The 27586-nt window shown below is 40.4% G+C and overlaps 1 protein-coding gene across 1 annotated transcript; it reads right to left on the bottom strand.

Moving 5' to 3' along the window:
• Positions 1-857: 857 nt before the first annotated feature.
• On the bottom strand, positions 858-27074 carry slc66a2 (solute carrier family 66 member 2; the record flags this gene model as incomplete). Its single annotated transcript, XM_083899279.1, has 5 exons — positions 858-1068; positions 14447-14663; positions 23723-23773; positions 24805-24938; positions 26872-27074. The coding sequence occupies 5 exons, from the start codon at positions 27072-27074 to the stop codon at positions 858-860; spliced, it is 816 nt and encodes a 271-aa protein (XP_083755405.1).
• Between the last annotated feature and the right edge of the window lie 512 nt (positions 27075-27586).

Here is a 27586-nt window from a genome sequence, read left to right as displayed (position 1 = left end):
ACACATATATACACATACACATATATACATGTATATATACATACATATATGTATATATATATATCTATGTATATATATTTACATAGATATATATATATATATATGTGGGTGTATATATAAACATATATGCACACATATATATAAATATATATATATATACATACATACATATATATGTATACATACGTACATACATATATATATATGCATACATAAACATAAATACGTACATATATATGTACAATATACATGATATATATACACATGTATATCAATATGCATATATACACATAGAAATAATTGCATATATACACATATACAATACGTATATATATCTTAATGTATATATATTGCTGGTTATGCAGCAAGCCACGTCTGAATGTGAGTTTTAAGGCTCCATGGTTCCATGCAACAATCCCGAAAAGCGCGTCGACAAAAAAAAGCAAGGTGCATTCCCGTCTGTACATCCTCTCATCATACACATATACATATATATATACATATATATGTATGTAGTATTTCCATGTGCATACTAGTCTCCTCATGCGCAGACTGATTCCAGGATATAATCTGTGTGACGTCCGCATTCCCAGACACACACACACACACGCGCCGTCAGTACGATAATAAATAAAACAGAGAAACGGTCATGTTTATGTGTAACAAGTGTCCTTTGTATATAAATGCAGACGACACCACCACCGAGGGCGCGTGTGCGTGCGTGTGTGCGTGCGCGTGTGTGTGTCCATGCCTTATTTATGAGTGTACATGTGTCTTCATGTGTACTTGGGAGGCGACCGCGAGCATCTCCAAGTTGCTTTTGGTCCAGTGTGTCTCTCCCGCGTTTGAAGCCTCTCTCAGAGGGCTTTGGCACTGGTGGTGAGGGACACGGTGTGGGACACGGGCTTCTGCGGGTACAGGCTGTAGTAGTACACCTGGAAGAGGATGGCCACGTCCACCACCACCTGCAGCAGGCCGCACGTCCAGAACTGCACGGGCGCCTGGGTGAGCAGGAAGTAGCCCGTCTTAAAGGTGTCGCCGCTGGTCCACATCAGCACCATCTTGATGCTGGGAAATGAGAATGAAAATGGTGATTATGGCATTGTTGTGTTAGTGCCATCATCACTCAAATAATAAGTCATTCTTAGGTTTCGTGCTGATATTGTCTAGGCTGAATCACTTCTCAGCATCACAATAAAAGGTGGTAACAATAGCGGGATTTTCTGGTTGGAGTTGGTAATAATAACAGAGTACGACTGTGTGTCTTTCTGCTCTTCACTAAATCTCAGTGCACACACCAACACGGGTTCAATCAGGCTCTTGTCTATTATTCCAGCATGCTGTGTGTGTGTGTGTGTGTGTGTGTGTGTGTGTGCGCGGTTCACAGCAAAGCAGATGGAGAAACATATCCTTCACGACAGCTCCATTGTCTACGCGCAAACGTGAACATAGCACATTGTGTTTTCAGAGCCTGCAAGGCTACAATTAAAGTATTCATTGATTTTTTACTATACTCAGCTTCACACTGTAGAGTTCTGCCATTTAATTACAATTATAACGTATTTAAGGTGGGCAAAATATAGGATATAGGGACTTGTTATACACTTTTTTTGCACAGATATCAAACACTAGCAACGCATTTCCATTGGAAATCTGTAACTCCAGCTCAAATAACCAGACTTCATACATATACAGATATATATGTACATATAGATATACATATATATATACATACATATACATACATTTATACATATACATATATAAACACATATATATATACATATACATACACACATATATATACATATACATACACACACATATATATATATACATACACACACATATATACATACATATACATACACACACATATATACATACACATACATACATATACACATATATGCATACACACATATATGCATACATATACATACATACACACATATAAACACATATACATACATACACACATATACATACATATATATATATATATATATACATACACACACATACATATATATATACATATATATATATATATATACACATATATATATATATATACACATATATATATGCATATACACATATACATACATATACACATATACATACATATACACATATATAGATACACACATACAAATAAACATATATATATATATATATCTATACATAGATATATATACATATACATATATATATATACACATACACATATACATATATATATATATATATATACACATATATATATATATATATATATACACATACACATATATATACATATACACACACATATATATATACATATACACATATATATACACATACATGCACACACACACACAAATATATGTATATATACATATATATACATATATGAAGGCAAGAATGGGGGGATAGAAAAGCCACAATAACAACAAAAACAAGAAAAGTGAAATAATCCATCTCCGCACAGAGCAGTGCAGGCTTTATCAACAAAGTGTTTCACTGGTTCACATCATGGAGCTGACTCGTGAGGAAATCCCAAGTTCCTTTAAGCATTAAAGTCCTCTCGATAACACTGAGACGCACGGTGAACCTCGACTAATGAGACGGAAGAGGAAGCTGAATGAAAAAAGAACCAAACCCCCGGGCTACAAGCAAAACATCAGGCTTTTCAACAATGCACTGTATACACCAGTGCTGCTGTACCTCACCTTTAAAACCCTAAGAAGTTGCGTTAGCAGTCTTTTTACTATTAAAGTATCTTTAATATTTAGCTTTTTAGACTGAAATGAAGTAAACGTGAGTGATTCTGACAGAGCTCTGATGAGTTTTCTGAAGCAAAACCTGCCCAGAACAATACGAGCTCTCGCTGTGACATTTAAAATCCTGTCACTCTGGACCGTCTGTGTGGACAGTGTTTGATGAAGCTCTGCAGGAGACGTTCTTGTCCCTCAGCCAAGTGGTAATCTCCATTCAGAGGCTCAGTTTCCTCCGAGTGTGTTATCTATCCATCCATCCGTCCATCCATGAACCTCTTGTTTACCCAAGGTTTTTGAAATATTGACATTTTTGCACGTAATCCGCCACAACACAGAGTTCCTCTCAGGAGCTGGTTTGCGGAGGTAATAAAAACCTGAGTGCTGGAAAACATGTCCGGTTACCATGACGACGGCCAATCGTAAAAAAAAAAAAAGGGGCCACTAATCATAGCTGCAGAACATTCGCTTTTAATGTCGTCATCGGGACGTTTGTTTTGCGTTGCACTGACTACTGTCCTGTGTCGAAAAATGATGAAGATGAAATGTTGATTGATGTAAAACTGTAAATTTAATTTTTTTGATTGTGTCACTAATAATGTTCTGAAGATCAAATTAAAAGAAATTGGACTCTTATTTCAGCAGAATTTGAGCTGTATATGCACATATATATACATATATACAAATATACAGGTATACATATGCATACAGTGTATATATGTATGCATGCATATATACACATATACATCTAGAGTGTATATATGTATACATGCATATATACACTAACATATACAGTGTATATATGTAAACATGCATATATGCATATACGTATATATGTATACATAAATATATGCATATATGTATATATGCATACATACATATACGTATATATGCATACATGCATATACGTATATATGCATACATGCATATACGTATATATGCATACATGCATATACGTATATATGCATACATGCATATACGTATATATGCATACATGCATATACGTATATATGCATACATACATATACGTATATATGCATACATACATATACGTATATATGCATACATACATATACGTATATATGCATACATACATATACGTATATATGCATACATACACATACGTATATATGCATACATACACATACGTATATATGCATGCATATACGTATATATGCATGCATACATATACGTATATATGCATGCATACATATATACGTATATATGCATGCATATACGTATATATGCATGCATATACGTATATATGCATGCATACATATACGTATATATGCATACATACATATACGTATATGCATACATACATATACATATACGTATACATACATATACGTATATATGCATAGATACATATACGTATATATGCATAGATACATATACGTATATATGCATAGATACATATACGTATATATGCATAGATACATATAAGTATATATGCACACATACATATATGTATACATACATATACGTACATATATGTATACATACATATACGTACATATATGTATACATACATATACATATCTATATGTATATATGTATACATACATATACGTACATATATACATATGTATATGTATGCATACATCTATATACATATACATGTATACATATGTAAATATACATACATATACCTATATATATATACACATACCTATACATATACAAATATATACATATATACACATACATATACACATATATATACATACATATACACACACACACACACATATACAATTGCAGCAGGTAACACAATGTATGAACGTCTCCGCGTCAGATCCCCACACACTCACACAGTTAGCGGTTGGTGACGTGTGCACACACAGTGTACGTGTGCTCTGTGACCTGCTGAGGTTGCTGTTAATGCTTGACTCTCATGTCTGCACATGTTCCCTGTGTGTGTGTGAGAAAAGGTCATGAGAGACCCTCGATCTGTGTGTTGTCCCCACGTTCTCCTCCTCATACACATCTCACTATATTACAATGTAATATTCCACCGATGTGACTCGATCAATCTCATCTGTAATCTCATAATAAGGTCATAACCATTAATCAACGCCGGGGGGTTCAAACTCATAACATAACCGATTATCGTCACGATGCGAGCCGACGTCTGATGTAATAAATATGTCAGTGAACAAAGCTGTGATTCCCTCAGCAGGTGGCAACACGGCGGCGTTATGATAAAAGGAGGCGGGATGAGTCTTTGTGTGAGCAGATTTACTGTGTTTCTGTAAGCGGCTTAACAGATGTAAAGAACGGATGAGAGGTAATCTGACGCTGCTGTTACCCCCCCAACAACAACAGCCACGACCCGCTGGCTTTAGCGATACCCCGACCGCCTGGCCTGTGTTTTAGCTTCTTCAGTGGGAAAGCTTTGCAGCCAAATCCGCTCTTGCATTATTCAAACTTCCTGCTTCACCTTTTTTTTTTTTTTTTTTACATTCGTGAGGCCAATTTGCACCAACCTAGCTACTCTTTTATAAATGTGACTTTCACTTGTTTTAACCAGCGTCTTTGGATGATTCCTCTGGTTCTATCTTCACATACTTTTACCTTTTTCATAAACCCCACACTCCACAACTGCTTCCCACTTCTCCCCGTCTATTAATCTTAGGACCGCCTCCTTCCACCATCACCACCTCCTCATTTATCCGTCCTACCGACCAAACCATCCATCCTCATACTTGAGTTGCATTGAATATAAAACAAAGCAACCTGTATTGATGCTGAATGGAATCAAACTAACAGAAAGTGTGATAACAATAAACATATGGCCAGTGTTTTCAAGGAATAAATAGAGTTGTGCCAATAGTTTGGCTTCTGCCTCACAAATATTGCATATCCAACAAGGTTAACGAAGTACATTTTAAAATACTGCATATATCCTGTTTGTAGTATTACTGCTAAATGTATGTTGATGATTCCTGTACTTCTTAATACAGAGTTTTGGAGTGATGTTGGATCTCATTTTCTTTTTTTGATTCTGCTAACTCCGTCTACTCTCTTAGCCTTTAAGATGTTATTTACTACGATGCTAACCCAGAAGATAACGCTCTTGAACTCCTGATGAACTTTGTTATTATGCTAATATGCAATGTAAAAATGTATTCACACGCAAAAATGTGCAAAATCCAGGAACTGAGATCTTTGCTTAAATCTCAGATTTTGGTAAATTTACTCTTAATTTTATTTGTAATACTTTTTATTATAATGTGTGTTTTTAGTTGTACTCTATCTTTAATTTATTTGTTAATTATGTCTCCAATGTGCTGTTTGTTATTGTATTGTAGTTTTGTACATTCAAAGTATTCAATCAAGATTTCATTAATTAAATGAATGTATTAATTAATTAATTAATTAAATAAATACATACATAATTAATTATTTATTTATTTAATTATTTATTTAATCAATTATGTATGTATGTATGTATTTAATTAATTACTTAATTAAATAAAAAAATAAAAAAAATAAAAAATAAAATAAAATAAAATAAAATAAAATAAAATAAAATAAAATAAAATATATTATTTTAAAATAAAATAATAAAAATCCTCATACTTCAGTCTGTTAGCTCCTCTCCTATAACAATGTTTACCTGCAGGTAATAACCAGAAAAGGAACAGATGCTCCTTTGATCAGTTTCTGCTGGTTTTGTAATAAAAAGGTTTAACACAGGAAGGAAGAGAGGGTGCAAACATGTCTGACTCCTCATTTTATCACCTTCTTCTTCTTCTTCTTCTTCTTCTTCTTCTTCTTCTGAAACACACACCATACAATACAGAGCTCTGTGTGCAGACGATGGTGGAGCAGAAGTAGAAGTAAGTAAAGCTGCACCGGACAAGACAAAAAATCTGTAAAGCAACATTGGCATATGCTCGGAATACAGAATAAAGACATTAAACTTTAAAAAGGACAGGCATGTGGATTTATTTATAGGCTGAGCTGTGCTGAGCTACGGTTATTTAAATAGCAAAGCACTAGAGGAGCTGTTTTACTGTAGAAATACTTGAATCCACACAAGGGAGGAGATGTTTAAGCTGTGTTTTTACGGTACATCCCATGTTTTGCAGTAGTAGCCACAGTTGTGCAGATGTGTTTGTTTGCATGTCCATCCCTCTCTTAAGTCCAAGCAGAGGTGCACAGGAGGTTACGACCACGGAGAAGACAGACTGTGAGTGTGTCTGTGTTGTGTTTTGAGAAACCGGTGCTTAATAATAAAAAGGATATCAGAAAGTTTGCTCTGAAAGAAGACAAAACGTTCAAATAAGTGAAGATAATAAACACTGGGGCAACGTGACCCACATAAATACATCCGCTCTGGGCTGTGGTGTTATTATTTTTTTCCCTTTGAGATTCCCACCCTGAAATAAAATAACAATTATTTTAGCTTTCAGTTGGTGTTGTTGTGTACATTTCTCTCAGTCCAATGCCTTCTCAAAATTCTGTTTAACTTGTGTTTCAAACGAGCACACGCGCACCAAACACAAACACAAACGCAAGAAAGTGGAAAGCAGGACGCCTACACGGCGTGAGCAGATGGCGCGCGTGAACATTCTCGGACGACAGACGGTCCGAGGGTTCTCCAGCTGCAGGAACCCTCTACAGCTGCCCCTGTTCTACGGTCCAGCTCCTCACAGCAGCCACAGAGGCGACAGGTGATCTACACACTATCTTCTGTGCGCATGCACGCATGTCTTTAGAAGGCCGCGAGGACATGTTGATGCTATTTCAGCAAGTCCTTGAGATGGTTAAGGTTCGGATAAGGGACGAGGGAATGCATCATGTCTACGAGTGTCTTTACAAATGCAGCCTTCGGTCTAAATAAGGTGTCCAACACTCTTATCTAGCACACTGGGGTTGTAGCTCGGCCTTATAAGGCTGCAGTTAGCTGTGTGGACGTCCCATCTCCTGCTTTGTGTTTGTGTGTGTGTGTGTTTTCTGTCTGCGTGTTGTTGTATTTTATTTGTTTTATGGCAGCCTGGTCAGTATCACAGTAAACCTCTGGAGGCCCAGGACAATCTAATTATAGCAGCCTGAAAAAACTATTAACACAAACCCGTCAACACCCTCTTATCCTCTTCACACCACACACACACACTGTACAAACAGACACACACACACAACAGCTACATGTTTTTATATTAGCTGCTCTTGGATTAGCCCTTAGAAAACAGGCAATTAAGCTGCTTTTTTCCCCCATTACGATGTTAAAATGTTTATAACAGAGGCTGTAAGAGTGTCTTACATCCTCTTTTTCATCTGATTTCCCCACACAACTATATAAACACAGCAGAGCAAAAAGTACTCAAATGATTTAATTTGTGAAATTTGTAAATACGTCGCCTTTCAGCGTTCGCCCATTGTGTGACTTCTGCACAAATATCACGACTACAGATATAAAATGAATCATAAGTTTGACTCAACAACACAAAAAACAACAAAAAACCCACAGGATGTCCATATAAGGAGTTGTGTATTAATCCCACGGACATTAACCAAGGGTTAACAGACTCGTCTTATGCTGAAAAAGTAAAACAATATACAACAAAAACATGAAAGACAAATTGGGCTATAATAACAGCACTGGACGTGCTCGATGTTGTTTTATTTTGCTGAAATGACTTCAGCGGACTTGCTAAAAAGCCAAATGTACGTCTGCTGTAGCTAATTAAGGAACGCAAACAAGACCGTTATGTTTTCTTTATCCTTCTCATGGAGCGCTGAAGGCTCTGCAAATTGAGAGGTCTGCGCTTTTCAGTGACTGCATCTGAGCTAATGTGGGTTTCATAAGTGCATCGGATTGTCAATATGTGCAATAACTGTCAGAGTCAGAGCGTGTGAAAGGTCAGGGCTCATGGGTGGACGTGACAGAAAAGACAGAAAAAAACGTCACATTAGCGCGCACTGCTAACGGCGTTCAGACCAATAACCAATCGAGGTGAGGTCACCGCATCACGAAGAGAGCGAGACAATAATCACACCAGTGGTCCTGGCGGTTATATAAGGAGGGAAAATCAAATTGCGTTATATATACATATATATATATATATATATATATATATATATATATATATATATATATATATATATATATATATATATATATATATATATATATATATATATATATACATACACACACATATATACATATATATACATATATATAAACACACACACACATATATATATATATATATACACACATATACATATACACACATATATATATATACATATACACACATACATATACACACGTATGTATATATACATACATATATACACACACATATGTATGTATATATACATACATATATACATACACATATGTATGTATATATACATACATATATACATACATATACATACACACATATATACATATACATACATACATATATACATATACATACATACATACATATATATACACATACATATATATACATACATATATACATATATATACATACATATACATACATATATATACATATGTATATACATATGTATATACATATATATACACACATTTGTATATACATATACATATATATATGTGTATATACATATATATATACACATTTGTATATACATATACATATATATGTGTATATACATATATATATACACATTTGTATATACATATACATATATATATGTATATATACATATATACATATACATATGTATATATACATATATACATATATGTATATATACATATACATATATGTATATATACATATATACATATACATATATGTATATTTGTATATACATATACATGTATATATACATATATGTATATATACATATATACATATACATGTATATATACATATATGTATATATACATATATACATATATACATATACACATATATACATATATACATATATACATATATACATATATGTATATATACACATATGTATATACACACATATGTATATACATATATGTATATATACATTTGTATATACATTTTTATATATATATATATATATACACACATATATATATGTATAGCCACTGGGTGATACAATTACACCAGAGTTGGATAAATCTAGTGTTGGACGTGGGAAGGAAATTGCATCATCAACCTATTTACAATACACGCGCTGGCGTTAATCTACGCTTGTGAGCGTCCACAGAGGTAACAGAGCACTTACTGTGTCAGACGGCATCAGCGAGGGTGAATGAACTGACAAATGCAACATCCTCACGAGACGAGAGGCAAAACTCGTCATCTGAACTCATTCATATTTCATTAGAAAAACTGCCGCCTGTCTGAGTGTGTGTGTGTGTGTGTGTGTGTGTGTGTGTACACACCGAGGATGCACAACATGATTAATTCCACCTGCTGCTCTGACTCTTGCTACTGTGGGTCTGAAAAATGCTGGGGACGATCATCGAACACTTACGACGCGACTCTGAGCTGGAGCATTATGTAAAGCAGACCTAGACGATAGAGAAGTTCCAATTAACGCTGTTTTTTTAGTGTGTATCTGCGTCATTACCTTGTTTAAGAAGCCCTGAAGGTTCTAAACAAACAGTTCAGTCACTGCTGAGAACGCTGTGTTTTATTGTAATCTCGGGCTTCAGCGAGATCTCTGAAAAAAACCCCGGTCCGGTTACGTAAACAGCGGTTCTCCTGAACAGCAGATCATCCTGCTCCGGGCACTAGTTCGGGCACATCTTGCTGCGTACATTGAACCGCAGAAGAAGAATAACGTCCGTTGTGGAGGTGTTTCACGAGCGACAGTGTCTTCTGACTCTGGGTCTGACTCTGGGTCAAAGGTCGTCAAAGGGACTGCGGCGGGGGAGTCGTGAAGAAGCTATTTTTTAAACACTGTTAAAACAATGTTTTGATAATGAGTAGCAGTGCATCCACCGGTCCAGAGGGGGGAGCTGTGCTTCTGAGAGCAGGTGTGCTGAATATGTCACTTCCGGGTACTGGCCAATCACAAGAATCTGTCTTCTAGGTGAGAGAGTTGAGTCTCAAATCTCGCGGCTGGGAAACAGCGTCAGAAAAGAGAGATTTCTATCGGCTCGTTTACAGCAACTAGGAGGTTTTTGACCATTAAAAACAAGTTAATGTATGTAAGTAGACCTCCATAACTAACATATATGTGCAACAGGACCACTCTATGTGAGCTTTAAAGGATGAAGTCAGTGTGATGCGTTTCCACGTAAATGAAGCACACTTACAGGACAGAGCACCAACATGCATTATCATGTGTGCACTTATTCAATTCATTACTCGACCTTTATCTCGTAACCTTGCACAAAGGCAAAAAGTTCACTTTAAAAGCAAAAGTGTGTCACTGTGTGCACACAAACACACCTCGAGTGATGCGCCGTGGTCGAGTAAACCCAGAAAACCCAGACTCAGCAGGTTGTACGCAGAGAGAGCGAGAACGCAAACAACAACAACAAACAAACAAACAGAAGCTGGAAATTATAACGTCCTCTCGCTTTCTATGGGAGCTTTTATCTGCACTGGGTCGACAAAAGAAACCGACGACTCTAGGCTTGGTGTTTCGTTCTGGCTGCGCCGGGTGTTTTCACGCCAAAGGATTGATTGGGTTCCTATTTCAGGAGGTTGAACACAGACAGCTGGAAATTGGCGCTCAGACGGAACAAAGTCGGTGAAAAGTACCGACGGAGGTTTCCGGTAACGGGCTGAAAACGAGCGTGTCCATCTGCGTGTCATGTTCCCTTCACCGCTGATGAGCCACTTGATTTTAATGTTTCCCACTGCAGACAAAACCCAGATGTTAGTGTTTGTTTCTTTTCGTTCAGAGTAAGACACTTTAGTGAGATAATGTGTCTTTGTTTTCACTGTGCCGTTAAAGGGATAGTACGGAATTTTGAACATAAGACCTATTTTCCAACTAAGCCGGTGTGATGGAGACGTCTGGAGACGCTTTCAAGAAAATTTCATTCAGTTCTTCTAGTTGCCGAGTTCACCGGTGCTATGGCTAGCGCAAGTCAATGGTAACAGCTAGCATGGCATTAGAAACGCCCATACCGACTCCACAGTGCACCCGAGGCAAATCGATTGTAACGGCAGACTATAGATGTACATATCTGTGTTGATGGAATAGTATTTGAAACAAAACTAACCTCGCATCGCATGAATTTTAGGGGCTACTTTCTCAGCACCACCGCTGCCGTAGCCTAACAGGAAGTATGACGCGCTGCTGCTGCCGCTGAGACATAAATCCTTCAAATTGCAAGGTTGGTTTTATTTCAAACATTCTATCAATTTTTCTGTGTATCGGTTGGAAACGATTTTTGCTGGAAACGATTTTGCCCTCTTAAAAAAAAAGTCATCAAAGTCCCTTAATTACAGCCCGGGACTTGATGCAAATCAACATTAATGAGCCAAAATGATACACTGGCAATAAATAACCCCCCCCCCCCGAGTCACAATACTCCCCATTACCATATTGATTTTTAGAGAAACTTCACAGGGCCAGTCATCATGTTCGAATAATAATAACAATAAAGAGTTGTCAGCAGCACCACTGCCTTACTTCCTACTCGACAGGTGCCAGAAATACTTAATAATAAGCACATGTCAGTCGGTGGTAATGATCACATGTGTGACATTATATACACTGGAGTCAAATGCAAGAACAACGCAGCCTCAGAGAGAGCTGCCTCTGATGGACGTGGCACTCCTAAATAAAACAGCAGTCATCAGGACAATGATGTTGTGGTTAATCACCGACACAACGGGCTTTGTTTTAATTTACATCTGAATGACTTGTTGGAAAATTACCATTAAAAAGCCCCAAAAACTGGGACAGTAAATAACTCCTCTGCCAATTTGAAGTGCGTTCCACTGAAGAAACTTTTTTTTTTTTTTGGGGGGGGATAATTGCGACCTGAATGTCTGCGATGCAGGCTGACAAGTCATGAGTTATATATATTATTTAATCATTGGTTGTCAATTTGAAAAAAAACTGTAGCTCCTGGCTCTCGCTGTGACTCATGTCAGCGAACGTTGACGGGCAAAGAGAGAGAGAGGCTCCAGCAGCCATAATCAAATCTGACTGAACATTGAAAGATATGCAGGAGGAGGGAGTGTTAAATATTCCTTTTTTTCCACTTTCACTGTGTTTGAGTAGCAAAAAGTGGGCAAAACATAATAAAAGATAGATAAATGGGACCTGACCATAAACAGTAGCTGCTCCGACTGTGGCTCAAAGAATAAATGAAACGAGGAGCGCTCGTTTGATGGAGTTAGGGTTAAGTTGAAGTATTATAAAGACAACTTTTAATCGTTAACTTGTCTAGAATGCGTGGACCGAGTTTGACGCGGTTAGCTCAAACATGCTAGGATGACTAGCCCTTTTTGTTTTTCCAAAATGGCCGACTTCTGGGTGGGCGGAGCTAATGGAAGTAAATTAGAAATGTGTTTGGAATCATGAGAGCAACGGGTGTACCAAGTTTGGTTAAAATCACAACAACTATGTGTGACTTAGACAAAAGAAAATATCTAAAATTTTACATTAAACGTAATTTTGACCACTTTCCAGACCAGAAAATTTGGACTAAGCCTCAAACACTCACCAAATTTCGTCCAGATCGGACAACTTTTTGTCTGATCATGACCCTACTTCTGGGGGCGCTATAGAGCCCAGGGTCTATGAATGGATTTGTGGCCTAATTCGTTTTCCTGCCATTTTTATCCTGGAAAACTTTTAAGCATTAACTTGTCTAGAACACATCGACCGAGTTTGACGCGGCTAGCTCAAACGTGCTAGGACAAGAGCGTTTAAACGCGTAGACTAGCCATTTTTGTTTTTCCAAAATGGCCGACTTCTAGTTGGGCGGAGCTAATGGAAGTACATTAGAAATTTGTTTGGAATCATGAGAGCAACAAGTGTACCAAGTTTGGTTAAAATCACAACAACTATGCACGACTTGGAGACAAAAGAATGGATCAAAAATGTAGCTTTCAACGCAATGTTGACCACATTCTCTTGCGTCAAAAATTCCCAAGAAAATTTGGACTAAGCCTAAGACACTCACCCAATTTTGTCCAGATCGGACAACTTTTGTCTGACCCTACTTCTGGGGGCGCTATGGAGCCCTGGGGCTATGAATGGGTTTGTGGCCTAATTTTAAAGTCGTTTTCCTGCCATCTTTATCCTGGACAACATTTAAGCATTAAATTGTCTAGAACACATGGACCGAGTTTGACGCGGCTAGCTCAAACGTGCTAGGACGAGTTCGCTCAAATGCGTAGACTAGCCATTTTCCCAAAATGGCCGACTTCTAGGTGGGCGGAGCTAATGGAAGTACATTAGAAATTTGTTTGGAATCATGAGAGCAACACGTTTACCAAGTTTGGTTAAAATCGGAACAACTATGTGCGACTTAGACGCAAAAGAAAACATCAAAAATGGAGCTTTTAACGCAATTTTGACCACATTCTCTCACATCAAAAATTTCTAAAACATTTCTCAAGAAACTTGTAAGCCCGACACACTCACCAAACTCCATGACCCGACTTCTGGGGCTTCGACATGACCTCCGAGTTTTTTATTCATGCTAACCCCTTCGTCAAATATGAGCGCAATTATCTGCGAATACAACTGTAACAAGTGAGTTGTGTTCGGTATCGAGTGCGTACCTCATGCCCTCCGTGGACTTGTTCTGGTAATTGCAGTAGAGCTGCGGCGTGCCCAGCATCGCCTCGGTGAAAACGGCCAGGAAGCCCAGAGACTCCACGAAGAGCGCCGAGTCCAGCAGCACGTAGGTGACGTAAGCCGCCACCAGCGTGAAGGCCAGCACGCACTGCACGTAGTCCAAGAAGCGAGTCCACAGCCAGAAGTAGTTCCAGTCAAAGTCTACGAAAAGGTGCACAGTCAACAGAAATGACATTTAAAAACTGGAAGAAAAACAAGGTCAATCGTCTGTATTAAAAGGGTATTAAAATGAATAAACAAAGCAAAATGAGTGCATTTTATAATATTCTGCACCATTAATTGTGACGAAATCACAGTATCTAGTCAATAAAGGACAGGGAAAAACTCTATTATTGTGAATTTTCACCCGACTCCCACAATTCCCCCTTCATGTATTTAGCAAAAAAAAAAAAAAAAAAACTACATGACACAGCTACAAATAGGCCGTTCACTCAAGCCTCAAGACACTTGCCGACGCGTTCTCGTTCCGATTCTCGCAGAAGAACAGAAGCTCGTAAACGCAGAGAGGTTCTCCGGGGAGGAAGGCTTTGAGTGAAGGTTGTGAGAAGCCCCTGAGGGAAGGTGACAGTCGGATCAAGTTACAGTAACTTTCCCCGCGCACGGTAATAACGAGCCAGGTGAAAATCTGTATACTAATGAACGATGCAGACCCTTTTCCCCTCCGAGGAGACGATCAGATGAAGATTCTGAGCACTGGCTTTCCCATAATAAGCAAACACTACTCATACTGTGATAATACTGCGTCTCAACGCTGCAGCAGATGTATGGATTATTCCGGCTACTGTACTGTAGCGGACGAGGGAATAGGTACAACAAGCAATAGTACAGCAACAACAACAACAACAACAACAAAAAACAAGTGCAGTGAAAAGAGTTCATTTGCAGCTGCTGCTTTAATGCGACAATCCAATCCACTCACGACGATCTAATCACGGCTACGAGAGAAAAGACATAGTCGCTTTATCTTAAATGGGGGTTTGGAATTTGGGACGTCTCGCGCGCAATTGAGCTGATTAAGTCGAGTTTAAACGAGGCACATGCGAGTTCTACTGTAAAAGGTCTGTGTGGGAAACTGAGAAACACACTAGTATTGTTTTAAAAAAAAAACACAGAGCTGCAACGAACGATTATTTTTGTAATCGATGAATCGTTTGGTCCAGAAAACGTTAAAAAACCCTCGATCGGCGTTTGTCAAACCAGGAAATGACGATGCCATCGAACGTCTCGTTTTGTCCGCAAACCAAAACGACTCAGTTTGAATGATTTCTTTGTTATTGTGGAGCAAACAAACTAAGAAAATATTCACATTTAAAGAGCTAAAACAGCCACAAATCTATCAAAAATAGTTGACGATTAATTTAGCAATCGATCACTTGTTTCAGCTCCACTAATCAGGAGGAGGAAATTGACGACGTTAAAAAGTCGTAAAATGCCAGGATTTATGACATTTTGACTTTATGACATTTTGACTTTCTCATCGAGTTAAACTTTTGTTTCATTTGAAAATGAACGGCGACCGACTCTGACATTTTGGATGGCATTTCCTAAATGAATATCCCCACGGCAGGCGTGGATGAATGAATTGCATGCGAGCAAAACCGGCTTTGAAATATTGAGCCAGTCCAAATCGTTCTGTTCTGACAGACGAGTGAAAGTAAGTGAATTAAACCCAAAGAGCACACACACACACACACACACCGGAAGATTTACCAGGGTCAGTTTGGCAGCACAATGCAGCGCGCTGTAAAAAAAAAAAAAAAAAGTGGAATTAAATGGAAGAATCATCCATTACAAGCTGTTTTATGTGCAATAAAGACAGTGATTGCTCTGTAGGTTATTGTAGCAGCAGATTCCTGGTGTAGCGTTGGCACCTTTGGTAGCAGCAGAGCTCTGAGAACGGCGAGCGCGGGGGCCGCCAGGCGGCTAACACCACCAGGCTGCTGCTGCTGCTGCTGCTGCAGCAGCGCGATAACGGCCAGAAAAAAAAACTGGGCGTAGCGGTGGAGGCCAACGGAGCAGATTCCAGCCTGGCTGCTAAAGGCATGAACGGCTTCACACTGAACATATGATGCATTGTCGAAATAATGCACGATGATGATGATGATGATGCGTGAGTGCACGTAGGGTGCGCGTGCGCGCTGCGTTAGCACCTGGCAACCGCGCTGACATTTGCGCCGCTGCGGTTTGCTCGTCTGCTAAATAGGTGGCTATCAATAAAAGTGAGTTCCAGCTGGCTAAGTGGTCTGAAATCACTCAGGAGAGCTGCGTGAATGTGTCGAGTTAGATGTAAGTACATCTAGAGCTGAAACAATTCATCGATTACTAAATTAATCGTCAACTGTTTTGGTCATTTTCATCGGTTTGAAGCTTTTTTTCCCCCCATGATTAAAACAACAATTTCTGATCGTTTTAGCTTCTCAAATGTGGATATTTTCTTAATTTCTTTGCTCCACATAATAAAGAAATAATTCAAACTGAATCATTTTGGTTTGTGGACAAAACAAGACATTCGAAAACATTGTCAATTCCAGGTTTGACAAACATTTTTTATGGACCGATTCATCGACTAATCGAAGATTCATCGATTGTGAAAATAATCGAAAACCACTACCTCATTAATCTGACTGAGAGGAGCGAGAGTGAATGGCAGTGTACGGATGTAATGCAGGCTTCTCCAGCAGGAGGCGTACTCTCATAGATATTCAGGTACACTTTAAAGGTGCATTATGTAATAAACCTAAATCAACTGGCCGTTAAATCCTCCTAATATGTCACAGAGACTCAGGAATAATGTTCATATAACAAACTGAACTCACCAACAACAACAACAGTACAGACAAAATATTTGCATTAAAAAAAAATATTTTGCAGACTGCAAATCACGTTTATGCTTTGAAATCATGTTTTGGCGTCATGTGGCGCCACCTACCGCCGTCTACCAATCGTTGCGGTCAGTAGAGCCTCGGCTGCCGAGCAACCACGGGTTGCCAGTTACGTCAGAAAAAAACGAAACCTAAAAGACCTCTGCGTTTTGAATTTGAATGTAGTAACCGTAACGCTAGTTATTTATTTGGGAAAATATGGTGTATATATACACTTCCCGTTTCAATACTTCAACTCCAGCGCTGTAATTAATACCTTAAAATCTTTTTAAGTTTTAAAAGTGCAGATTATGTGGTGAAATACTGCAGCAGCAGCAGAAGAAGAAGACAGAGGGATGCGCGTGCACACACCTCAGCCTCCACATCTGAGCAGTTTTCTGTGTAAAAACAGCATCTTGTGGGCAGAGCAGTGTGTGTCACTCCATTCCACACTGACCCCTAAAGGTATGTTTATCACAGCACAGTAACTCAGACATATTCTGACACACACACACACACAAACACACACACACACACACCATCTCCTTCTGAGCCACTTGTGTACCCCGGGGCATTTATCCTCCTCCTCTTTAATCCGTGCACCGCCGCCGCCGCCGCTGTGGAGCTGTGTGGGAACAAACCGGAGCTGGTACACACACACACACACACAGCAGACTTCCCGTAGTGGACAAACACCTTGGACGCGGCTCAGTTTGAAGTCTCACAGAGATGTGGTACATGTGTAGGAAGAAGACGGCGGTCAGCGTCGGGGGGAGATTTTTCAATTTGCTTGTTTACCAACTGCTCCCAGTCAGTTCCAGTCAGGCCGAGGAAAAGTCTGCGGAGGTAACTGGAATAATGGCCCGCTGTCACTCAAAAGGCACACACCGTAGGAGGAGGGAAAGGAGCATTTATAATGAAAGACGGTTATAACAGCCGGGTAAAAACTGAACATTAGGATTCAACATTTGGACAGGGAGGGTTTTTCAAAATGACTAACGGGCTTCCGATGCAAAGCTAAAGCACTGCACTTCCACACAGACTGAATGCAGGGCTGGTCGACACGGCCAGAACCGTATAACAATAAAGTATTTTCCATAACTGTCACATTAAATGTCTAATAAATAAAGTTTATGTTGAGCTCCCATGTTAAAAAAAAACAACTTAACTGAGCTTTTTAAACTACACTACTCACAAAAACTGAGGGATGTTTAGCTTTTGGATTCAGTTTCAGAATGCAACCTAAAATGCACTATAACCGTCACAGGTTAAACTTCTGTAAACTTTTGAATGCGCATGTCCAACATGCTGCTCTCTACTAACAAGGTGATTAAGCGCAAACATCACAACAACTGTCTGACGTAAAAGTTCTGCTTCAATGACAGTTTGTATTCATCATCATGGCGTTCGAGTGTTGACGTCACGAGACCAAGACAACACTTTAAAATTGATCAACTTACTGAGATGTTTTGTTGTGGTATTGCCACCACTGTTGTTAGCGCTTACCATCGCATCCTTCTACTTAAATGGCCTGATTTCATGGTACAATATCACCGTAGCATCAACTTCTCATAGGGAACTTTTTGTGAGTATTTTAAGGACAGAAAAGGTTTTTTAAACAAGGAACATTCCCCAAATTGGAGGTTAAGCCATTGACGTGTCAGTTTTGGAAACTGAAGGGTGACCTTCAGATGTTTACTTTAATCCAGGGAGTAAGTAGACTCATTTTCTAATATGCCGTGTTTCCATCACGGTACGTCTTTGGTACGGTTTGGAACGGTAAAGCCCCGAGAGTCAGGCTGAGAACGGCACCGTTACTCGGTAAAGCGAGATACGTAGCGTGAAAGTCGTAACGACTGCGACTACAAGAGACGTCGACAACGGAGGACGTCCAGCGCGGAGTGGAACCATTCCAAACACGGCTATGGACTTCCAGTCGTCCATCCGTCATCTACCGGGGATATACCCAATCTGTGCCTTTCCCATAGGGCAATAGGCGAGGGTACACGCCTAGCCAGTCCATCGCAGGGCCACATCGAGAGAAACGGTTAATTTAGAGACTGCATGTTTGCAAACTCCTTGCAGAAAGGCCCTTGTTCCAACCGGGGCTCAAACCCAGGAAGCCGGGTCTTCTTGCCAACCGTGGGCCCAACTTCCAGTCACACGACTACTTTTTACAACCAGTGGTACAGTGTTAAAGCTCACAGTTAATTAAATGCTGTGTCCTCTAAAATTGGACTTCCACACTGGACCCACAGGGGATGGGGGGGGGGGGGGGGGGGGTGAGTTTCCACTACAATGTGCAAGGTGATTTAATTTCGGATGGTCAAACCCAATGATGCTACGGATACGACATCCCTGTGAGACACGGATGAGGAACGAGCCATTACCAGACGGCTGAAAAAGAATGGGGGAAACGCCGCGTACTGTCACGTCGCCGTGCACCGTCGCTGCATCAAGATGTCTGTGGTACAAAAGCGGCGCTCAATCATGATGACATAATCAACGCAAGTGGCAGAATTTATTCTGTGTCTCTTGGCAAGTGGGCTTGTTTTTTTTTTTGAAGACGGGCAACAAAAGGCCATAAAAATGTGTTTCCGATTTACTGATTTTAATGTTGTTTTTGTCACTTTTATGTGATGCCGTCGACTAGATTTTGATTGTGTTTTACATTTCTATTTCCCTGCACGTCTTAAACTTGGTGCAACACAAACAAGGTAGACTTATTGTTGTTATTCACAGTTGGATAATAATCTATAGATGTATTGATTGATCCAAAACTGGGAAACTGTTGTGTTTAAACAGTGCTGCAACAGGATAATAACAAATGACACACAATATAAACCACATAATATAAAATACATACAAATGTGTTTAAGAATAAAATACAAAATGTTATATTGTGATAGCTATGGCTAACATTAGCACTAAAATCTTAGAAATAAAAGTGCTAAGTAGAACCATATAAGGTTCTTCAGCTTGTCCTCATAGGAGAACCCTTTTTGGCTCCAGGTAGAACCATTTTATAAAGGTTCCACCACCCAGAACCCTTTATTCAGGAAAGGGGTTTTAAAGGGTTCTCTGGATCAAAATGGTTCTTACTGGAAACCATTAGTGTTACCAAGAACCCTTTCTTTCGGGAAAGGGTTTTTCAGAAGAACCTCAGCCCTTGTAGAAGGACCCTTTTGGAACCCTTATTTCTAAGAGTGTAGAATAACTAAATAATATGCATCCATCTCGCTTTTCTCTGCGGAAAAACAACCTTGAGGCCTGAAAGATTTATATTCACAGGCGCTTTCCCAGCTGTAATCTAAAATACAATCATTTGAAGGCTGCGCTGAGTTGAAATAGCGTGTTGTTAAAATCCTAAAGCTACTGCCTCCTTCGGAAAACAAACAAGCCAAACAACCCAAGAGTCTGAGACAGTGGGGGGCACCCGGAGTTTGCATATACAGACTATTCAATCATTACAGACGAGAGTCTTATTCCGTGGTTTACTCGCTGAAACAAATTAATTTTCAGCCTGCAGGAGATTTTCCCAAAAAAATCCAATCAGGGTTCTGGCACTTTTCAGGATTATAAAGTAACACAAAGTCGTTTTTTGTTTTTCCCTCCCGTCACTGCCAGGGAAGTTACGGTTTGTCTTACCTGAGCGAGCACAAGCAAACGGGATATTTTTAAATCGACTAAAGCCCAATTTATACTCCTGCGTAAAGTTCTCTGCGTAGGTTATGGAGAGCCTCTGCGTCGTCTCCGACTGCACAAAAATGTCCGTCACTCTGTCAAGGGACAACGGAGACGGCAAGAGCTGCGATTGGTCCTCAGGACAGGCCGAGCTAACGCTGCTCTGTGCCGGCTCACAGTGAGCACCGAGCGTCCACAGAGGCGGAGCTGATCCCCGCCGACAACTTCGCTGCCAAACTATAAATACGTCATATCTCAACACACACGGCACATGTTTAGACTCTAAATGGCCAATTTCTCGCCTTAAATTATCTTAAAACTGCGTTCCGTGACACAGAAAAGTGAGAAACGGCCACTGTTTCAACAACAACAACAGTCTTTCTCTCTCGGACGCCATTGCTCACCGTAGCCAGAAGCAGAAAAACCTTGCGCAGCGACCCCTACTGATCGGGCGGGAAATTGCAGCGCGTATCCGTCACCACGACGCATGAAGTATGAAGGCTCGAGTGGTCTCCGTGGTGACGCAGTCGGAGTAGTATAATGTGGCCTTTAACGTATCGCAGCAGGCGCACGTCGCCATTAAATCACCGCGAGTTGCTACGACTCTTATCCGAGACGCGAAACTTAAACAAAAGACCGTGTGATTGCACTTAGAGCACAACGGGGGTGTTCTCCACGCCCATGTCTGCTTTCAGCAGCAACACGACATTATCCCCGCTTCCAAATTACGAGGGACAAAGTCTCTTAGTGCTCACCGCTCGTCATATCTATTAAAAAAAGCATCCTTATCGCGGCGTCCTGTGAAGCCCTATTTACAGTCAGCGGCAGCAGCAGCAGCAGCAGCAGCATTGTGTTTTTCTCTCTTTGGGCACAAACGTCCAGCTGTTTGATGGAAAGCTCGTGGCGCGATAATGGCTCTGTGCCACGACGAGAACAAACAAATGCTACCTTAAGGGGGTTAGCATACATAAAAGGAAGCAGATTGACCAATCAAGAGAGAAAATGTGTGGGTTAGCAGCAGCGCTTTGTTATGTTGTGAAGTCTTTTTTTGGAGGCTCTAAATTGAGCGTAGTGTGTGTGTGTGTGTGTGTGATGGACTGGGTGTACCCTGCTGGGATTGGCACCAGCACCCCCCCCCCCCCCCCCCCCCCCGTGTGACCCTCAGATGAAGATCAAATGAAGGGAGTTCATTTATTTGCTTTCTCATCCAAGCATCTCTGATCTGACCACCTCTGAGTGAAGCTCTTTCTCCCAGCTTTATTTCTTCCTCCTATACCACCCCGAGCGTTTCCGTGCTTTCTGTCAACAACAGGAGCGCGCGGCGCGATATTGATATTTGCACTTTGTAGATCAGCGGCTGAGCAGGTGCAGAGCGGCAAACACTGCGCCTTCTGTTCCGCCACTGATGACATTATGCTGCTTGGCAGCGCTCACGGGAGCTGGAGCTCACTCTGGTACCGGCCTCAACATGTGGGCAAAGTGGGTCAGACGCAACCGCAGCTGTCCACACAGACGGACGGACAGAAGCACCGCAGGCCACAATACCGGTGGATGCTTTTCTGCTCAATGATCGTAAAGTGATCAGAAACATCCGAACCGCCACAAAAGAACATTTAATAGCAGATATTTCTGCATGCGCCATCATTTTTTTTTTTTATACAAACACCTTTTCACATCACTCAAACACAGTTTCCTACTGCCATCTAGTGTCTGATAATGGGATAACAGCCCCTTTTTTTTTTACCCCACTAATACTGCACAATGTCAACGTCCTGCCAGAGAAGTTAAGAAGTAAAAACGATTCTGCAAACAGTTAAGCGCAGGTTTTTCTTCACCTCTCGATAATGCAGCAGGATTGTGTGTTAGAAGAAAAACACAGAAGTAAAAAGGTAATAACCAAACAATTAGGCATTCAAAAAAAATTGATTACATTCACGGTTTAGGGCAAGATAGGATAAACATGCGCTGGCTTTCAAGGCACGCACATCCACTTTGAGCAAACACTGGGTGCTGACGGGGACTGACAAATGACAAAAAGCAAAAAGTGTCCACGAACCGGTCATTGCTCTTTCCTGGGAGCAACAACTGGTGTGTAGAACCTTTTGTCATCAATATACACACAAAAAAAATATTAGGTTATAAGAGAGCTTATAATCAAAATAATCATAATCTTTGACACACATCAAACTGCAAAGACAAAAGCATGAAAGTCATTAAGTGCAGCGAGTAGATCAACTATAATCAACAGATTAGTCTGCTACTGTAATGAGACTAATGATCTTAATGAGTGAGTGAATGAATCCTCATAAAACATGCAAAACCACATCCACACAGTTTTTTATTGTGTGTGTGTGTGTGTGTGTGTGTGTGTGTGTGTGTGTGTGTGTGTGTGTGTGTGTGTGCGTGACAGCAGGGTAACATGCACTGAAAGCATCACAGCAAAGGTCAGAGGGGGTGAATCTCAGTGACACGGACGACATGCTCCACGTAAACACGTTGTGCACGTTGTGTTAGTGTTAGTGTCATCATGCATGACACACACACACACACACACACACACACACACACACACACGCACACACAGCGATGGAGAGGGACAGGCAGATGAACTACAGCTGATGTTTCATGGCAGACAACGGTAAGTTCTGTACGTACCCAGAAAGAGCCGCTTAGGGATTCTGACCTCCTCGTCCTTACTGTCTGTCGCTACAGACACAAAAGATGAACATAAACAGGGAAAGACAAACATAGAGCTTGGTTTTCTTCATTGTTCCAGCAAATCCAGAGCCGACGCCTGATTCTTTATCCAGGAGTGTGGAAATTATTGATTATCTGAATTCTTATTTCCACTTATATCAATGATTATCTGTGCTTTAAAGTCATGTTAAATGATCTGCAAATAGCAGATTTGATTGGTTTCTCTGTGATTTGTCTAACACTGAGAGCCTGTGGATATTTACAACTGCTTTACAAAATACACATTGCTTCTGGGAGGAAACAGCTTTCCATCGAAGGAGGAAGTGTGGTGTAAATCATGTATATGGAGCAAACAGAATCTGGTGTTACAATATGTGGGTTACAGAATAACCTGATGAGGCAGTTATGAGGCAAACTGTTGGTTCAGCAGTAACCGAGCAGAAGAAAAGCTCAAAATCGACTATATTTTCTAAACTTTCAAGTATTCTTTCACCATTAGAAATGTGTTACACCTAACAGAGACATTTATCAACGAGTTAAAAAAAAAGGTCAGAACATGTTAGAGACAACCATATTTAGCGTAGTTGCATCGCTGCATCTCCTGTGCAAGTATTTCAATTCAAGGTCAGACACCAGCAAACCATGTTCAAGTACAACAGGATTCCTTTTCTTTGTTTTTGTATCCGACACAAACCGGAGTCAGATGCAGTCAATGAAAGGTTTGGTTTAACTGAGAATGTTGGACTTATTTTACAACAGAGAAAGTTGAATAAATGTTGAAATGACGCCGCCCTGTGGTCAGTGACAGTGGATGTGAGGCAGGGTTACACATTAACACTGCGCCTTCTCTCTCTCACACACACCCAGTCTGCACAGATTCACTCTCGGACACATTTATGCTCTTCATTCACAGCCACAACTCTTACATATCCACTCTTTTCACAGACATGCACTCACTCTTTGTGAGTGCTGCTGTCACAGAACTGTAGCTGTATCTGTGGTGTAAAAACAGCGAGCGCGTGGAGAGTTAGTTTTCTGACCTATGAATGAGCGCCTCTTGGTGTTGAGTTCAGTGGCCGTGCGGACGTTGGTGCACAGGTTGAGCATGATGAGCATGGTGGCGATCATGATGAAGCTCTGCCACAGCAGCAGCGTCTCGAAGTAGCGGCCAAATCTGAAAGCACGGAGGCGGGATTGTGGGTAAAGTTATTATGACAACATTTGACATCGCATAGCTTCATCATTACTTATATAGTGTTGGGGGGGGATGTAGAAGATATCTTTTAAGGTAGGAAATCTCCTGCAAGAACAATCTCACTAGGGTTCCTGGAGCCATAATCAATGAATTTGGTGAAAATGTTGCCTATTTCTGACTTCATTTATATTAATTTATATTCTTCTGAGGAGTTGATGGTTTCAATCAGTAGTTTGAGGTCTTATGCAATATAACATTATGTCAATTTTGTAAACGATGTTCCCATTATGTAATAAATCTAAAGCAACTGGCCATAAAATCCTCCTAATATGTCACAGAGACTCAGCAATAATGTTCATATAACAAACTGAACTCACCAACAACAACAGTACAGGCAAAATATTTGCATTAAAAAAAACATTTTGCAGACTGCAAATCACGTTTATGTTTTGAAATCGTGTTTTGGCGTCATGTGGCGCCACCTACCGCCGTCTACCAATCATTGCAGTCAGTAGAGTCTCAGGTTGCCAGATACGTCAGAAAACGAAAACCTAAAAGACCTCGGTATTTTGAATTTGAATGTAGTAACCGTTTTTGGCCACATTCTTACATATGGCACCTTTAACTAAAAGCACTCAGACAGCGCATAAAAACGGTGATAGCGTCTACGGATCACGGCCAAAATGTACATTTGAACATGTACATTTCCTGAATTTCATCCAAATCCATCCCCGACTTTTTTACATTTATGTTGCTAACAGACAGACAAACAAACAAACAAACAAACTCTGGCGAAAACAAATATAGCGTAGGTCAAATAGAGACAGTGGACACACAACAGTTGCAAAACCTCAACATTCTCAGGGCGTCAAAACAGGAATTCACATTCTCATGTGTGACGTCACCAGCGATTGCCACTTAGCGGTGGAAACTATTCTCTTCCTCACTCTGACCCTTTTAGGTGGTTTTGCTAAGGAAATTGATTGTAGCCCAACTGCTCTGCAAAAAGACAGCAGAAAGGATCCATTTCCTCTGACGCCTTAGGTCGTCTGGGGGCAAGTAAACAGGTTCTTGTTTTGTTTTAAACCCCTGTGGTCATTAGTGTTCTGCAGTTATACTGCGAGACCACATGGTACGATCTCTATCTGCCCATTTCTGGGAAATAAAAACTGAAAATGAAAGCTATAACCATATAATCCTAACCATGTGCTGAACCATGAATAAGGTTAAACAGAAAGAAAAAGGCTTTGTACATAGAGTACACCAGTCAAAACTAAATATGGAACTAAATAAGGAACCACCGTATTCTACTCTTGTAACATCTTGTTACACAGTTCAACCGTCTTTGAAATGACTTGGCACAACTGTGTCAAAAAATGGTCTAAAATAACTGGATCAGACTAATGTGATATTGGACACACACAAAGTGGTACGACCCATCTCTAATTCTTGGGTGATTGTAATGCTTAAAGGCGCCATATGTTAGAATGTGGCCAAAAAACGGTTACTACGTTCAAATTCAAAACGCCGGGGTTTCGTTTTTTCTGACGTAACTGGCGACCCGTGGTTGCTCGGCAGCCGAGACTCTACCGACCGCACTGATTGGTAGACGGCGGTAGGTGGCGCCACAAATGACGCCAAAACATGATTTCAAAAACATAAACATGATTTGCAGTCTGCAAAATATATTTTTTTAATGCGAATATGTGAGTATTGTTGGTGAGTTCAGTTTGTTATATGAACATTATTCCTTATATTATGGACAGTTGCTTTAGATTTATTACATAATGCAACTTTAATGTCTGTAGTTGTTTCTGAACAAATCCCAGACAGATTGTGACAATAAAGTATTATCGTATGCTATTATAAAAGCTGGTCAGATTTGGTGTGAGAGAGGGTCATGACCTCTTACCTGAACAGGATCCGGAGGATGTTCGCTACCAGGAGGACCAGGCACACGTAGGAGGAGAAGCCCTCCGCGTTCTGTGTCCGGCGGATGTCCCTGTACTGCGGGATGTAGGGCACCACGCCGCCGAACACCATCGCTCCGGCGGCGACCCACGACACCAGCGTTTGGAACACGGACACAACCTGGCCGAAGAGCTCATCGTCCATTGTTACCGACTGCTGCTCCGCACCGGCGTGGACGAGGAGCGGCGGTGAGGCGGTGTCAGCTGGCTGTCAGCGGCTCTGTTGACACGGCCGGTTCCCTGTGGTGGCTTACAGGTGGCGAAGGGGCTAACATCCGTGTTTGCCGTGGATTACGCAGACAAAACAGCTACTGCCACGACATTATAAGAAGATCGGAGAAGGCAAACAAACGATAACGTCCCGTACAGTGACGCCACGAATATATTTTAGCTACTTTGCCGGAAAATACGCGCAGCAACGCTGAATACCGGCAGCGGTGTGGTGCCTGTTCCTCTGGGGGTTGAGACGCGTCACGCCTGCGGCTGATTACAAGCTTCAACACTTCACTTAATGCTAGCTAGCTTTGTTTGTTTTAAGTGCTGCGTTTCACTCAGAAAGACTCGTGACGGTCTTGACACGAAAGCAAACATTGACCGAGAATTTAAAACAACAACAACAACAAAAAAACTACAAGTATAAATCTCTACGCTTCTATT

This window comes from Microchirus variegatus, assembly GCF_963457635.1.
Source record: "Microchirus variegatus genome assembly, chromosome: 13".
NCBI lineage: Eukaryota > Metazoa > Chordata > Actinopteri > Pleuronectiformes > Soleidae > Microchirus > Microchirus variegatus.
This window is presented reverse-complemented; position numbering and strand designations above follow the sequence as displayed.